Source organism: Geotrypetes seraphini, chromosome 3 (assembly GCF_902459505.1).
Source record: "Geotrypetes seraphini chromosome 3, aGeoSer1.1, whole genome shotgun sequence".
Taxonomy (NCBI): Eukaryota; Metazoa; Chordata; class Amphibia; order Gymnophiona; family Dermophiidae; genus Geotrypetes; species Geotrypetes seraphini.
In genome coordinates this window covers 258,604,876-258,622,821 of record NC_047086.1, presented here as the reverse complement: position 1 = coordinate 258,622,821, position 17,946 = coordinate 258,604,876, and the positions used below count along the sequence as shown (strand labels likewise).

The window sequence follows — 17,946 nt, the reverse complement described above, 5'->3', positions numbered from 1 at the left end:
GGAGATTTCAGAACTAGTAAAACAAAAGAAGAAAGCATTCATAACCTACAAACAATCGCAAAGGCTGGAAGCTAAAGAAACCTATCTGTCAAAATCTAGAAATGTTAAGACGGCAGTCAGGGAGGCCAAACTCCGGATGGAGGAAAATATAGCAAGACAGATTAAAAGAGGGGATAAATCCTTTAAGTACGTTAGCGACAGGAAGAAGAACTCAAGCGGTATTGTGCGCCTAAAAAAACCTGACGGTAACTTAGTGGACTCGGACGTAGACAAAGCAGAACTACTCAATAACTACTCAGTCTTCACCCACGAAGCGCCAGGATCTGGACTTCAGCTACAGACAAAGGGGTGCTCGGAGGACCCATTCCGGGACTTTGCATTTACCATGGGCAATGTCTACCACGAGCTATCCAAGCTAAAAGTGAACAAAGCTATGGGCCCAGATAATCTACACCCCAGAGTACTTCGGGAATTGAGAGATGTCCTAGCAGAACCGTTAGCCAAGATTTTTAATCTTTCCCTAAGCAAGGGAAAAGTTCCCTTGGACTGGAAAACTGCCAATGTTATTCCACTCCATAAAAAGGGATGCAGGTCAGAGGCCGAAAATTACAGACCAGTGAGTCTCACATCAATAGTATGTAAACTTATGGAAACGTTGATCAAAAACAGATTGGACACGTTTCTGGATGACAAAAGACTAAGGGATCCCCACCAACATGGATTTACTAAGGGAAGGTCTTGTCAATCCAATCTGATAAACTTCTTTGACTGGGTGACAAAAAAACTGGATAAGGGAGAGTCCCTGGACATCATCGTGTATTTAGATTTCAGTAAGGCTTTTAATAGTGTCCCACACCGTAGGTTATTGAACAAGATGAACGCAATGGGCCTTGGAGAAACACTAACAGCATGGGTAGAAGACTGGCTTAGCGGCAGACTTCAAAGGGTGATGGTGAACGGTACTCCCTCAAACATGTTGGAAGTGACCAGTAGAGTATCACAGGGCTCGGTCTTGGGCCCAGTACTATTCAATATCTTTGTAAGGGATCTGCCTCAGGGACTTCGAGGCAAAATTACATTATTCGCTGATGACGCTAAACTATGCAACGTTGTGGGCAGCGCGGCAGCACCTAACGACGCAACCATGCCCGACACCATGGAACGGGACCTAATTTTACTAGAACAATGGTCCAGTACTTGGCAACTGAATTTTAATACCAAAAAATGTAAGGTAATGCACCTTGGTAAAGGAAATCCATGCAGAACGTATACCCCGAATGGTGAAAACCTAACAAGAACTGCAGCAGAACGGGACTTGGGAGTAATTATCCGGGATGATATGAAAGTTGTCAATCGGGTGGAGAAAGCATCGGCAAAGGCTAGACAAATGCTAGGATGCATTAGAAGAAGCTTTATCGGCCGAAAGCCTGAAGTTATACTGCTGTTATACAGATCCATGGTGAGACCTCACCTGGAGTACTGTGTTCAGTTTTGGAGGCCACATTATCAAAAGGATGTGAAGAAAATTTAGTTGATTCAGCGAATGGCCACTACGATGGTTTCAGGACTCAACAATCTCTCATATGAAGAACGTCTGAACAGGCTGCACTTATATTCTCTAGAAGAGCGCAGAGAAAGGGGGGACATGATAGAAACATTCAAATACATCATGGGCCGCATTGAGATGGAGGAAGAAATCTTTTATCCTATGGGTCCCACGGTGATAAGAGGGCACCCGCTAAAACTCAGGGGGGGGGGGGGAGATTTCATGGGGACACCAGGAAATACGTCTTCACCGAAAGGATAATTGATCGATGGAATGGTCTTCCCCATGAAATCTTTTCCAGAGAAAGGAAAATGGTAAAACCAGAGGTCATAATGTGAGGTTGAGGGGTGATAAATTCAGGGGCAATGTTAGGAAATTCTACTTTACGGAGAGGGTAGTGGATGCGCTCCTGAGAGAGGTGGTGGAGAGTAAAACTGTGACTGAGTTCAAAGAAGTGTGGGATGAATACAGAGGATTTAGAATCAGAAAATAATATTAAATATTGAACTAAGGCCAGTACTGGGCAGACTTGCACGGTCTGTGTCTGTATATGGCCGTTTGGTGGAGGAAGGGCTGGGGAGGGCTTCAATGGCTGGGAGGGTGTAGATGGGCTGGAGTAAATCTTAACAGAGATTTCGGCAGTTGGAACTCAAGCACAGTACAGGGTAAAGCTTTGGATTCTTGCCTAGAAATAGGTAAGAAGAAAAAATTTAAAATTTAAATTGAATCAGGTTGGGCAGACTGAATGGACCATTCGGGTCTTTATCTGCCGTCATCTACTATGTTACTATGTATGTATCAGGTAGTTGAGGCCAGTACCACGCTCGACTTCAAGGGATGATGGGACCGTCTGGTGGGGTCGCTCCAGAGGAATGCTTAAAAAATGGATTCTCAAGGAGGGAGGGTTCTTGAGTGGGCAGACTTGTTGGGCCGCCGGCCCTTTTCTGCTGTCATACTCTATGTTTCTATGTTTAGATGGAGTTCCTCCAGGGGTCATTTGGGCTGTCAGTGCAGGGCTTTACTCCAGAATTTGTAATTCTGATGTGGAGTGCCTATTTAAATTGTCTGAGTCCTCCTGCATGTTCTGGAGGCGCATCGGGAGTGGAGCATTCAGGGGTTCTCTCTCGGATTACTCTTCTGACGGAGTCAGACCCAGCCCAGGATCAACAGATCCAGTCAGAGAAGGACTGGGTTGATTGGAGGTCTGAGTCCATGACTTTATTGTCCCAGGGAGCTGCTTCTCTCCAGCAATATTATGAATAATTTGTAATCTAGAGATCAAATTAGCAGAAAGAAGACAGTAAAGACCATTACAGTGATCTAACTTGGAAAGGACTAATACTTGAAGCAATACTAAGAAATGTTTTTCTCCAAACAATCACTGTACTTCCTTAAGACAGTGTAATTTAAAAAAGGTAGCCTTAACTAGTGTGTTTATATGAGGCTTCTTAGACTGTGACATATCCAAATCAACACCAAGTATCTTAGCAACCTTATCCATCTTCAATATAAGACCATGAGAGAAAAATTTCATCAGGGATGCAAAGTTCTGTTCTATCAAACCAAAGTAATTTGGACTTATCTTTGTTAATTTTAAAGATGTGCTGAACTTAGCAATTCTAATTGTCTCATACCAGGTGAGATGTAATGCAGGATGTCCCAAAAATTACTATACACTTTTAATAAATTCTTACAAATTACACAAGAAACTGAGTTTATTCATTTTCTTAGCATCAACAAAAGCCATTGCAATCTTATTTGCTAGGCTTGCCATCATGTTCCAATACCTTGTAGATTAGTTATATACCTCCACATGAGCTCCTCCATTTTTGATAATTTTCAGCCACCTTCGGACGCAAGCCTCTCCGATGTTTTGCAGCATCTGTTCCCCAACCTTGCTGCAAGCCATGTGTATTCTTTTCTCAAGCTGTGACAGGTTATGTGGCTTATTATTTTGCTGATGGCCTCAAGTCTCTACGAATGATACCTGGAACAAAATAGAAAAAAAAAGTGTGTAGTGACTTTTGGGACACCCTGTATACTGGTAACTGAGATTATATATGCACATTGCATTGGTTGCTTTTATAGACTTATTAGTTCATTGGCCTATCATAATTTTCTACCATTTGTACATGAGTGTGATACAATAGAAAGTGTAGTAGTCCATTCCAAATGCCTAGGACAACTTTGTAGCTTTTGCTTAGGTTGACAGATTCTAATTTTTATTCCTGTTAGGTGAAAAGTAGTGTATTCTATTAGGTTGATATGGGAACTTTTTTCAAACCCAGTTTCTCTCATTTTGGTGCAAGGTACTTTGAAGAATTGATTCAAAAGGTAAAAGCCAAAATTTTCTTGTTTACCTGATAAGTGCTAAGAAAAATTTGGCTAGATTGACCTTGGTTCAGAACACGGCAGTGAGATTGATTTATGGTCTGAGAAAATATGACCACGTGACACTTTATTACAGTGAGCTGCATTGGCTTCCTGTTGAGGCCCGGGTGATCTTTAAATTGGGATGCTTATGTTATAAAACCGCTTTTGGAGCTGCTCCACTATATCTTGCCAACAGGTTCCTCATAGTGTCACATAAGAATAGTAGAAAATCATATGCCCTCTTTACGTTTCCGTCAGTTAAGAGCTGCAAAAGTAAGAAATATCACTAGCATACTCTTTCATATCAAGCAGCTTACTACGATAAAGATTTCCAATCACTGCCACTTAGATTCAGCTCTTATGAACATTTTAGAAAACTGTTGAAAACCTTTTTTTTTTTCAAAGTTTCTGACTAATTAGATCTTTATGTATTCTTCATAATATAATCTGTATTCTTCATAACAGAATCTTTTGTTAACCGCATTGAACTTATGGCTATGTGGTCTAGAAATCTGTTATGCTATGTTAAATTTACTTAGTTTTTGTCACTATATTTTTCTTTTCTAGTTTTCAGAATTTCCTGATCCCATGTTGTGTTCAGATTACTTGCCTGATCTGTTGAAGCAGTTTTCAAATTCCATGCTATGCTCAGAGCGAAAATGCAGCCCTGTATCATGGGAAGAACTGAAAGCCATGGACTTGCCTTCATTTGAGCCTGCATTCTTGGTTCTCTGCAGGGTCCTTCTCAACGTCATCCATGAGTGTCTTAAATTAAGACTGGAGCAGAGGCCAGCTGGAGAACCATCTCTCTTGAGTATTAAGCAAGTATGCTCATATTTGTCCATCTTCTTTAGTCCTCCTTTCTCCCAACCTCTGCTGGATTAACCTTTGTATTGGGGTTGCTATTATCACTATTTAGGTTTCTCTTCCATACCAGTCATTGTTTTAAATCATTTACACAATATGGCCTAGTTTGCCATTTCCCCCACTTAAAGATAAACCGTATTAATAACATTTTCAGAATGTGACATGATAGCTAGTCAAGAGTTCTGTTCTGGTAAAATAACCAGTACAGGCAGTCTCCAGGTTAAGAATGGGTTCCTTTTTTAAACAGTTCTTAAGCTGAATTTGTATGTAACTCAGATCCTGTACAGTACACAGTCTATAAAAACATTAAAGAATATTAAAGAAACATTTCTCAAAATTAAAGTACTGTAGTTTAAATCAAAAGAAAAGATACAAGGTTTACACTTACTGTCATTCTTCATCCGTCCCACTGTTCCCTCTCCAGCACCATATCAACATTTTTCTCTCTCTCATTTCTCTTCCCACATGCATCTGTACCTCATGTCTCTCCCACCATGTCCAATATTTCTCTCTCCCACTCTATGCCCAACAGTTTGCCTCTTTCTTCATTTCCCCATGTGCACCATCTCTTTCCTTCTCACTCAGACTCCCATGCCCAGCAGTTCTCCTTTTTTATTCCCTCTCCCTCTTCAGCATCTCATTCCCTCCATTCTTCCACCTTTTGTCCCAAGTTCATACTCCCTCCCTCTTTCCACACTTTGTCTTAAAGTTTCCTCCCAATGTGCCCCTCTTCCTCCCTTCCATGTCCCAAAGTGCCCCTTGTCCTCCTTCTCACTTGCCTCCCTCCTGCGGGTGTTAGCTTCTCTGGCCAGCTCCCTCCTCCCTGCCATACTTCTCTTCTCAAAGCCGTGGCCGCGGTTCCTACACGCAGCCTGCAGCTGACTCTGAAGCCTTCCCTTCTTGTCCCAATGTGCCCCCTCGTCTTCCTTCTCATTTGCCTCCCTTCTGCAGGTGTTAGCTTCTCTGGCCAGCTCCTTCCTCCCTGCCATACTTCTCTTCTCAGCCATGGGTCCTGCAAGCTGCCCGCAGCTGACTCTGAAGCCTTCCCAGCAGAGAGGGAAGGCTTCCGGGTCAGCTGCAGGTAATGTTCAGGACCCGCAGTTGTGGCTTTGAAAAGTATGGTAGGGAGGAGGGAGCCGGCCAGAGGAGGTAGCATCCGTGGAAGGGGAGGCAAGTGAGAAGGAGGAAGAGGGGCATGTTGGGACATGGAAGGGAGGAAGAGCACAGGAAGGGAGGAAGAGAGTTACATTGGCACATGAAGGGAGAAGCAGGACCCCAGTTCGTAAGTATGGGTCCGACATAAGTCTGGGTTTCTATACCAGTCACTTGTGATCAAGACCTCTGACTAATTTTAATTCAATAGTTAAAGCTTTAACGCAGTGGTTCTTAACTCAGTCCTCAGGATATACCTAGCCAGTCAGGTTTTCAAGATTCCCACAAAAAATATGCATAAGATAGGTTTGCATAGAATAGAGGTACTACTACTACTTATTATTTCTATAGCGCTGAAAGGCATACGCAGTGCTGTACATTTTAACATGCAATAGACAGTCCTTGCTCAGAAGAGCTTACAATGTAATTTAGACAGGATATTTCAGGGTTGGAGAGGGTATAAGTATCTGACAGCAGCAGGGTTGGGGGAGATTATAGAGGGTATAGATATCTGACAGCAGTGAGGGGGAATTAAGAGTTGAAAGCAGTTTCAAAAAAGTGGGCCTTTAGCTTGGATTTTGAACACTGCCAGGAACAGAGCACAATGTATTGATTCAGGCAACCTGGCATACGGCGCCGCAAAAAAGAAGAGACGGAGTCTGGAGTTGGCAGTGGAAGAGAAGGGTGCAGATAAGAGGGGCTTGCTCGACGAGCGTTGATCACAGGGGGGAGCATAGGGGGAGATGAGTGAGAACAGATATTGGGGAGCTTCAGAGCGAACGCACTTGTAGGACAGCAAGAGAAGTTTTAAACTGTATTCAGAAATGGACAGGGAGCCAATGAAGCAACTTGAGAGTGGTAATGTGAGAATAGCGGTTCTCACGGAATATAAGTCATGCAGCAGCATTTTGAATGGATTGAAGAGGTGAGAGACAGGTGCACGGGAGGCCCAAGAGAAGTACGTTGCAGTAGTCTAAGTGCAAGGTGACGAGAGCATGGACAAATGGTCATGTGTTCAGAGAGAAGAGGACATATTTTGGCAATGTTATAGAAGAGGAAGCGACAGGATTTGCCGGTCTGTTGGATCTGAGAAGGAGAGAGGAGTGAAAGATCACCCCAAGGTTGCGAGCCAACGAGACAGGGAGGAGGATAGCATTATCCACAGAGAGAGAGAGAACAGCAAGTGGGGGGAAGATAAGGAGTTCAGTTTTAGCTATATTCAGTTTGAGATGGTGGCGAGACATCCAAGCGGCAATGTCGGACAAGCAGACTGAAATTTGGGCCTGAACTCCCGCAGTGATATCTGGTGTGGAGAAGGAGATCTGGGAGTCATCAGCATAGAGGTGATATTGAAAATCATGAGGAGATCAGCATACCAAGAGAGAAGATATATAGGGAAAAGAGGAGAGGGCCGTGGACAGAGCCTTGGGGTATGCCAATAGACAGCGGCGGAGGACAATCCACTGTAACATACATTGAAGGTACGACAAGAGAGATAGGAAGAAAACCAGGAGAAAGCAGAACCCTGGAATCCCAGTGAGGACAATGTGTCAAGAAGGAGGCGGTGATCAACAGTGTCAACATCAGCAGACAGATCGAGAAGAATGAGGTTAGAGTAGAGCCAATTGGATTTGGCCAGGAGCAGGTCGTTAGAGACTTTAGTAAGGGCAGTTTCCATAGAGTGGAGAGGGCGAAAGCCCGATTGAAGTGGGTCAAGAATATTATGAGAAGAAAGGAAGTCCAGGCAACAGCGGCAAGCAGCACATTCAAGTAGTTTGGATAGGAAGGGGAGGAGGGAGATAGGGTGGTAGTTGGAGAGGGACGTAGGGTCAAGTGAGGACTTTTTAAGGAGGGGGCGTAACTACAGCATGTTTGAAAACATCAGGAACCCTAGCAGTGTAGAGTGAAAGGTTGAGGATGTGACAGATGGGAAGGATCACAGCGGGAGCAATGGATCTGAGTAGGCAGGTAAGAATCGGATCAGAAGAACAGGTGGTGGGTTTGGAGGAAGAGAGAGGGTGAGCAGTTTCCTCTTCCATAACTTCAGAAAAGGAATAAAGGGTTGTAAGGGTTGCTGAAGGGAGGTTAACAGAGCGGACAGTCGTAAGGGGCAGTGGGGGAGGCAACATTGTTCAGAATTCAAGGTGGATCTTGTGAATCTTGTCGCAGAAGAGCTCTGCCATCGTCTGGGGGAGAGTGAAGAGGGGATGGGAGGTAGGGGCACTGTGAGTAGAGAGTTGAGCATGGCAAAGAGATGGCGAGGGTTGGCACTAAGAGTTAGTTAAACAGTTGTAGTAGTCCTGTTTGGCAAGCGAGTGGGTAGATTGGAAGGAAGTCAGCATGAATTTGTAATGGATGAAGTCAGCAAGCATGTGAGATTTAAGCCAAAGACGTTCAGCAGCTCGGGCACAGGAGCGCAAGTAACGGTATATTTATTGTAGATATCCTGAATATATGACTAAGTAATAATAATAATAATAACAGCTTATATACCGCAATACCGTGAAGTTCTATGCGGTTTACAAAAGATTAAGCAAAGGTACAAATTGACTGACTTCAAAGTAGGTATTCAGAGGACTGGATTGAGAACCTCTGCTCTAACATGATCACTAGTTTTCTTTCAGTAGTCTGTTCATAAGCTCAAGATTTTTAAAATTAATTTTGAGAACTAGCTTATCTATCACCCACATAGTGAAACAGTAGTTCTAGCAATGCTCACCTTTAACTTTTTTAATGTTAAGTACATAAGGAAGGAGTGACCTAGTAGTTAGAGCTATGGCCTCTGAACCCTGAGGTTGTGGTTTCAAGCCCTACACTGCTCCTTGTAACCCTGGGCAAGTCACTCAATCCTCCATTGCCTCAGGTACATTAGATTGTGAGCTCTCCAGGACAGATGGGACAAATGACTGACTACCTGAATGTAAATCACTTAATTAATAATAATAATTTTATTCTTATATACCGCCAAAGCCATAGAAGTTTGAGGCGGTTTACAGCAAGAAGCGCTGGACAATCAGCGAAGAGGTTACAATCAAAGACAGCAATACAATCTTACATAATGAAAGAATATGAGAGTTATACAATCTTACATAAAGAAGGAATATGAAAGCTGTGTAGTTCATTAGGGATATTGGTTGAGTAAGCAGAGCAGAGAAGATTCTTAGTTAACAAATTGATTGAACAAGCTCATTTTTTACCTGTTTTCTAAAATTGAAGTAGGATGATGAGATCACGAAAACGTTACTAAGCCAATCTGTAAGAGGTTTTATAAATAAATAAATAATTGATAGCAGATGCCAGTTTCTGCAGGTCATAGAAACATAGAAAGTGACGGCAGAAAAAGGCCGAGGCCCATCGAGTCTGCCCACACCACTGACCCCCCCCCCCCCCTCCTGAATGGTTTTATTATGAGCCCCCCTGTGTGTCATCCAGCCTAGAGATTCGGGTTTCCAATTCTGTAGTTCGGCGATTGGTGTCTGCAAGCATATTTTCCAGCTATAGCAATTGTTCGAAAGGCGGCCCAGTCCAGGCTGCATCGCCACTGTGACCGCCTGTGTGATGTCTCGCAGCGCCTCTGGTGAAAGGTGGCTGACCACGGCTGGATTTGCCGGGGCAATTTTGTCTGTGGCTTGCGGTGGACGTTCGCGGTCTTTTTTTGTGGTTCTCGTAGCCATCAGCGGTGCAGGGCACGATAAAAATCTGTCCATGTGCCGTTATATAGATAACACTGCACAACAATTTTTTGGTTAAGTCTTGATTCCTGAAAAGTTTTTGGTGATTATGACAGGTACCAACTTGGTATGCTCAAATATGGTTTTGGTTTTACTGCATCACGTAAGAACTATGAGAAATAGACATTTTTATGTTTACTGACAATAAAATATATAGTCAAGTTTACGTTTCGCACAAGCGACTAAATGAAACAGAATTAAAAGTGTTTTGCTCCCGAGTTTCTTTTATATTCAGTGTCTGGTGCATCACGTTGTAGCATCCAACAATAGTCGGCAAGCATTGACGGATTCCAATTGCCCTGGTATCGTTTCTCCATCGTAGCTATGTCTTGATGAAACCTTTCACCGTGCTCGTCACTCACAGCACCGAGATTTGCGGGGAAGAAGTCCAAGTGTGAATGGAGGAAATGAATCTTGAGTGACATATTGCACTTCATTCTCTTGTATGCTTTGAGAAGTTTGTCTACCAGCTGAATGTAGTTTGGGGCTCTGTAATTGCCCAGAAAATTGTCAACAACGTCTTTCAAGGCTTTCCAGCCAATTTTTTCCGGCCCAACTAACAGATCTTCAAATCGCTTGTCACTCATAACATGTCTGATCTGGGGGCCAACAAAAATACCCTCTTTGATCTTGGCATCAGTTATTCTTGGGAACATTTGTCTTAAATAACGAAAACCTTCCCCTTCCTTGTTCATTGCTTTCACAAAATTCTTCATGAGTCCCAGTTTAATGTGAAGAGGAGGCAAAAATATCTTTGTCGGGTCAACAAGCGATTCATGTGCTACATTTTTCTGTCCTGGAACTAACTTTTTACGGAGTGGCCAGTTCTTTCTAGAATAGTGCGACTCTCTGTCTCGGCTGTCCCATTCGCAGATGAAACAGCAGTACTTTGTATAGCCAAGCTGCAGTCCTAGTAACAGAGCAACGACTTTGAGGTCTCCACAGATATTCCAGTTATACCTGGTATACTGGACATACTTTAGTAACATTTCCATATTCTCATATGTTTCTTTCATATGTGCTGCATAGCCAACAGGTACTGAAGGATAAACGTTGCCATTGTGCAACAGAACAGCTTTCAGGCTTAACATTGACGAATCAATGAAAAGACGCCACTCTTCCGGGTTGTGATCACAACCAAAGACCGAGAACAATCCTTCAATGTCACAACAGAAACAGAGACTGTCGACTTGTGCAAAAAATTTGGTTATATCATGATGCCGGTCTCGAAACACAGAAATTTTCGTACCTGGTGATAGCAAACACCATTCCTGCAGTCTCGAACCTAGCAGCTCAGCTTTTGCTTTTGACAGACCCAAATCTCTGACCAAATCGTTCAATTCGGACTGTGTTATCAGATGTGGATCGCCTGATGAGGATGGTTCAAAATCCGGGTCAATGTCACTGTTAGAACCCTGCACTGCAGTTTCTTCATCTGGTTCGTCTAAGGTCCAATCCTCTGGTGGTTTCGGAACTGGAAGACTGTCATCATGTGGCATGGGTCTCATTGCTGAAGGCAGATTAGGATATTCAATTGACTTCTTGTTTTTGGCAGAGAAACCAGACACATTAGTCAAACAGAAATAACAGTCCGTCACATGGTCTTTCTGTTCTCGCCATATCATCGGAACAGCAAATGGCATCGTCTTTCGAGTACCTCTGAGCCAGGCTCTCAGACTAACAGCACATGTCGCACAGCAAATGTGAGGCGCCCATTGCTTGTCTTGATCACCTATTTTGCAGCCAAAATACAGATGATAGGCTTTCTTTACAAGGGCAGTCATCGAACGTCTCTGAGGCGTAAGTGTATATTCCCCACAGATATAGCAGAATGTGTCGCGGCTGTTACGACACCGACGAGACATATTGCCCGACACCAAAACGTCTATAGCATCAAGCTTACTTACTGTTATATTGCTACAGCTACTATACTACTATACTTTACTATACTGATACTATATACACACACGGACTATCTATATTAACCAAATGAGCAGGATCGGTGTATGGAAGCCACCATTATAGCATGGTGAGACAGCGCAAGCTCGTTCAGACCTGCCCAGACATGCCCAGGATGTCATCTTCCATAAAACAGCTTCCAACCTGGCTAGATTTTATGCATGGACATACCCAGGCGGTACAAACCGTTGTTGATAAGACACTTATGGGAGAAAAAATTGTTTGCATCCAAATATAAGAAAAAATCACGACAAAATTGAAGATTTCTCTGAAATGGTACGTGATGGGTAATTTTTGATGTAATATTCATGATCAGCACCCAAAATTCTATAAGAAACACCCAGCAGTGTTCAGGAAGCAAAAACTTTGTTGTGCAGTGTAATTAGCACCTCCCAGTGAGCTCTCACACAGCACGAGGCAGCAAAGTTTAGCAATCGGCTACTCGAGGCCCGGGAGCTCAGGCAGCACATGTCTGCCTCGGCTACTGCATCACATGATCCTCCCTTGAATACTTTTTATTTATATAGCAAAATTGGTGTATACAACAGTGCTATAAAAGGCAATTCACATTTTTACAGTATCCTGGTCCTTTTTTTTTTTAACACAGTCAAATGCAAAATAGTCACAACAGTTTCAAGCAGTATGCCCACTTTTCATACTTCTCAACTACTCTCTTGCCTTAAGTTTATTTAATTACATAAAAACAATGTTAAACTATCCTGGGGGATTGAATATAAAGCTTTTCCTGATTATTGCAGTTGTCTGAGTCTTGTCACGTCAGACATGGCAAGACCCGGACAACTGCAACAATCGTGACGCCAGCTGCAGAAGCCTAAAAGAACATAAAGGTATTCTGCCCATTAAACAAATGCAGAATTGTGAAAGGCTTAAGGAGAAGGAATCCTGAGGCTAGTGGTTGAATTAATGCAGCCTATGATTGTTTTTCTTCTAGTTAGTGAGAGAGTGTAAAGAAGTCCTGAAAGGTGGCCTACTGATGAAGCAGTACTATCAGTTCATGACACGGGAGGTATTGGATGACTCTTACAAGATCAACTGCAACATAGACTCGTTTGAGGAGGATCTGCATAAAATGTTAATGGTGAGTGTCCAATGTAGTAAATAAACTTGTAACTATTATTATTCTATGCCTTTATTTCTGTCTACCTTTAATTGACTGTGTCTGTTACTGACATCTTATTTTTGTATGTCATACTGCATTTGAATCTTGACTTCTCCATTTCAATTAAAATTGCTACAAAATTTTGATAAGTGAAAGCAGTATTCTAAACTTATGAAGAACGGGGGAGCATGGACTATGGAGAATATAAAGGGACTACAGCGTAGAACTTTTGAATAGGCTCGAAAACCTTTCAGGGTACAGATGACACACAACCAGGCAGGTACAGAGGACACACAACCAGGCAGGTACAGAGGACACAGCAGGCACAGAGGACACACAACCAGGCAGGTACAGAGGACATACAACCAGGCAGACACAGAGGACACAACAGGCACAGATGACACACAACCAGGCAGACACAGAGGACACAGCAGGTACAGAGGACACACAACCAGGCAGACACAGAGGACACAGCAGGCGCAGAGGACACACAGCCAGGCAGACACAGAGGACACACAGCCAGGCAGACACAGCAGGCACAGAGGACATAGCAGGCACAAAGGAAACACAGCCAGGCAGACGCAGAGGACACAGCAGACACAGGACAGCCACAGCGGACACAGAAGACATCAACAGCAGACCGTCAAGCAGGCAGCAATGGAAGCAGCAGACAGAAGCAGGATGTTGAGCTACCCAGTTTCCTCGCCGTCTGCCATATATATGACTACCTTCCCTCTGGGAGGCGGTCTTACATATGCGCTCGATGCGGAGAGCTGGAGAGCCTGAAAAAACAAGTCGGACTCCTAGAGGGCAGAATACTGGAACTGGAGGCACTTCAAGCAGTGGAAGAAGAAGACAGAGATGCAGAGAACTTCAAACAGTGGAGGAGGAAGACAGATGCAGAGAACATCAAGACAGAGGACATCATCGAGGAAGAAGTCCGAGAGCTGGAGAGGTTCATAGAGGAGGCATAAAGGGAGGCAGTGGAAAATCATCAGCAACAGTGAAACTGCCGAGATACACCTACAGAGAGTGTGGACCACCCGACGGACAACCACCACGAAGAAATGGGTGACACAGCAGCGATAATGAAGGACATGGACCTATGGCTGGAGAGATGGACATACACCAGGGACACAGCTGGAGAATCGGGAGAAGATGAAGAAAACAGCAATCGTCGTGGGGGACTCCATCATCGGACAAGTCGATGGCCACATAGCGGGAGGAAGACTGGATCGGCTGGTGATCTGCCTACTGGTAGCCAAGGTAGAAGACATAGTGAGCCGCATTGACAGGATCATCAACAGTGTGATAGAAGAAGATATGGTGGTGGTGATCCATGTTGGGTCGAACAACGTTGGCAACAGGAACTACAATAGGAAAGTACTGAAGGACCAGTTTCAGATGCTAGGAAGGAAGCTGAATTCTCGGAGATCCTGTCAGTACTCAGGGCTGACGAGAAGAGGCAAATGGAGCTGCAAGCAGTCAATGCGTAGATGCGGCGCTGGTTTGAGGAACTGGAAGACGTGCTTGGGGAAGAGCAAGCTATTCAGGAAGGACGGACTCCACCTCAGCAGAGACAGAACAAGGCTACTTGCAAGAAACATCAAGAGAGAAGTTGAGAGGTTTTTAAACTAGGAAGAAGGGGAAAGCTGACAGTTGACCGACAGAGTCTCGATGGTTCGAGAACCGGTATACCCGGAGGATAACATGCAGGAAGATGGAGGGAAAGATTAACCGGATCATAGGCAAGACAGATAGAAAGGGACACAAGGGGGAAGAAATGCAAGAAAGGAACAGGCCGTAAACTCAAGTGTATATACACGAACGCAAGGAGACTTAGGAATAAGATGGGTGAATTAGAAGCTATGGCACAAAAAGATAACTTTGACATCATCGGCATCACAGAAACATGGTGGACTGAGGAAAACATCTGGGACACTACTACTGGGATACAAACTATACCGCAGAGACAGAGTGGCTCAAAAAGGTGGGGGCATAGCCATATACGTCAAAGAGGGAACTGAATCAACTGGAGAGAACACACTACAACTGACAGATAAGTTAATTTCTATGGGTCAAAATTCCATGAACAAATGGACTGGAAACGAAGATCGGCATCTACTACCGATCCCCAGGGCAGTCCGAAGAAATTGATGGAGAAATGACAGACAAGATTAAATGCAACTACAAGGGAGGCAACACAGTTATCAAGGGTGACTTCAACTATCCAGGTATAGACTGGAACCTAGGCACATCCGGCTGTGTTTGGGAGACCAAGTTCCTGGATGCTGTAGGCGATTGCTTCCTTGTCAAGCAAAATACAAGCAAACTTGTCAAGCAAAATACAAGAGGAAATGCAATTCTGGAATTAATTCTAAATGGACTGCGAGGACTGGCACAAGATGTAGATGTAGAAGGGACGCTGAGGAGCAGCGATCACAATATGATCCACTTTGACTTGCACACAGGGAGGAAACATCGGTCCAGAACGACAGCTACAGCACTGAACTTCCAAAAAGGGAATTACGAAGGGATGAGACTCATGGGTGGGAAGAAGATTAAGAAGAGGATAAGCACTGTAAAAATGCTAGAGCAAGCTTGGTTCCTTTTAAGAACAAAGTCACCGAGGCACAAAATCTGTATATATCGTGGATCAACAAGGGATCCAAGAGGAAAAAGAACAAAGAACCGGCGTGGCTCACTGTAGAGGTGAAGGAAGTGATCCGAGACAAGAAAACTTCATTTAAGGAATGGAAAAGGTCAAAGATGATGAAAACTGGAATAAACACAAACAACATCAACGCAGGTGCCATAAGGCGGTAAAAGGAGCCAAAAGAGACTACGAGGAAAAAATAGCCAAGGAGGCAAAAAACTTCAAGCCGTTCTTTCAATATATTAAGGAGAAATGACTAGCAAAGGAAACAGTGGGACCATTGGATGACCATGGAATAAAGGGAGTGCTAAAGGAGGACAAAGCATTCACCGACAAACTGAACACATTTTTTTGCATCTGTATTTACCGAAGAGGATATACACAGCATACCAGAACCCATCAGGCTATATGCTGGGAGTGAAAACAGGAAACTGACAGGGTTAACGGTCAGCCTAGAAGAGGTATTCTGGCAGATTCATAGGCTTAAGAGCCTATGACCGGAACCAGATGGCATCCATCCGAGGGTCTTCAAGGAACTGAAAGGGACCATAGCTGAACTGCTTCAACTAATAGCCATGTGTCGATCGAATCGGGAAAGATTTTGGAGGACTGGAAGGTGGCGAATGTTATGCTGATCTTCAAAAAAGGTTTGAGGGGAGACCCGGGAAACTACAGACCAGTGAGTCTGACCTCGGTGCCGGGAAAGATGGTAGAGGCGCTGATAAAGGAACGCATCATTGATCAACTTGACGTGGTCTGATGAGGACCAGCCAGCACGGTTTCAGCAAAGGCAGATCTTGTTTGACAAACTTGCTGCACTTCGAGGGAGTAAACAGGCAGATAGACAAGGGCGACCCGGTCGACATTGTATATCTGGACTTTCAGAAGGCGTTCGACAAGGTTCCGCATAAACAACTACTTCGGAAAATTGCAAGCCATGGAATCAAGGCTGAAATACGTGGATTAAAAACTGGCTGGAGCATAGGAAACAGAGAGTGGGGGGGTCAATACGCTATGGTCAATACTCGGACTGGAAGAGCATCATCAGTAGGGTACCGCAGGGCTCGGTTCTTGGACCCATGGTCTTCAACATCTTTTTAAATGATCTGGACATTGGTACGACGAGTAAGGTGATTAAATTTGCAGACGATTCAAAGTTATTCAGAGTAGTGAGGACACAGGGGGTTTGCGAAGATCTGCAACGTGACATTACCAAGCTTGAGAAATGGTCTGCAACATGGCAAATAAGGTTTAACGTGGATAAGTGTAAAGTGATGCATGTCGGTAACAAAAATCTCATGCACGAATACAGGATGTCTGGGTCGGTACTTTTAGAGAGCTCCCAAGAAAGAGATTTGGGAGTTCTGATTGACAAGTCGATGAAGCCATCCGCGCAATGTGTGGTGGCGGCGAAAAGGGCGAACAGAATGCTAGGAATGATAAAGAAGGGGATCACAAACAGATCGGAGAAGGTTATCATGCCGCTGTACCGGGCCATGGTGCTCCCTCACCTGGAGTACTGCATCCATCACTGGTCACCATACATGAAGAATGACATGGTACTACTCGATAGGGTCCAGAGAAGAATGACCAAAATAGTTAAAGGCTGGAGGAGTTGCCGTACAGTGAGAGTTTGGAGAAACTGGGCCTCTTCTCCCTTGAGAAGAGGAGACTGAGAAGGGGACATGATAGAAACATTCAAGATACTGAAGGGAATAGACTTAGTAGATAAAGACAGATTGTTCACCTTCTCCAAGTAGGGAGAACGATTAAGTACCCCTAAAGCTGAAAGGGGATAGATTCTATACAAACGTAAGGAAGTTCTTCACTCAGAGAGTGGTAGATAACTGTAGTCGTTTGTGCTCTTCTGGAGTCTGTTATAGGGGAAAACACCCTCCAGGGATTCAAGACAAAGTTGGACAAGTTCCTGCTAAACTGGAATGTACGCAGGTGAGGCTGGATTGATTTAGAGCACTGGTCTTTGACCTAAGGGCCGCCGCGTGAGCGGACTGCTGGGCAAGATGGACCACTGCTCTGACCCAGCAGCGGCAATTCTTATGTTTTTATGTAGAGGTTTTTAAGCATTAGGATAGAACAATTTGACTCCCTTAGGTTGGGATGTCATCCGTTTGGCTGTAATGATTGACCATAAGTATTCTTTCCAGTGCAATATGTGAGACATTCTAGACAGATGAGTTATTTCCCCACTAGTGTTTTAGCCCATTACATTCGTTACAGTAACGGGTGCTAGAATAGCCCCCACCTATACCTGACCCTGACTCTGACTGACTCGTACCCCACCCATGCCCCGCCTCTATCATGCCCAGACCCTGCCTCCCACTGATCCCAGTCCCACCACCTCACCTTTCACCATTTCCTTTGTACCCTTTTGGCCCTCCTGACAGGGTCTTTACTTACCCGAGGCGGTAGCAGCAGTCCTGACTTACCAACCTTTCCTCCCTCAGTGCCCCAAAGCAGCAGTGGTCCTACCATTTCCATCTCTCCCTTTCCCTCTTTCACACCCTCTACCATCTCTCTCTGA

At 44.2% G+C, this 17,946-nt stretch overlaps 1 protein-coding gene across 16 annotated transcripts in view; it reads left to right on the top strand.

The window, feature by feature from the left end:
• The window catches only part of MAP3K4 (mitogen-activated protein kinase kinase kinase 4), a 462,673-nt gene that overhangs the window by 127,265 nt on the left and 317,462 nt on the right, over positions 1-17,946 (top strand). For all 16 annotated transcript variants that reach the window (XM_033937735.1, XM_033937734.1, XM_033937737.1 and 13 more), the window contains 2 exons: positions 4,487-4,744; positions 12,581-12,727. In XM_033937735.1, coding sequence (XP_033793626.1) covers positions 4,487-4,744; positions 12,581-12,727 — 405 coding nt within the window. The remainder of the gene's footprint in view (positions 1-4,486; positions 4,745-12,580; positions 12,728-17,946) is intronic.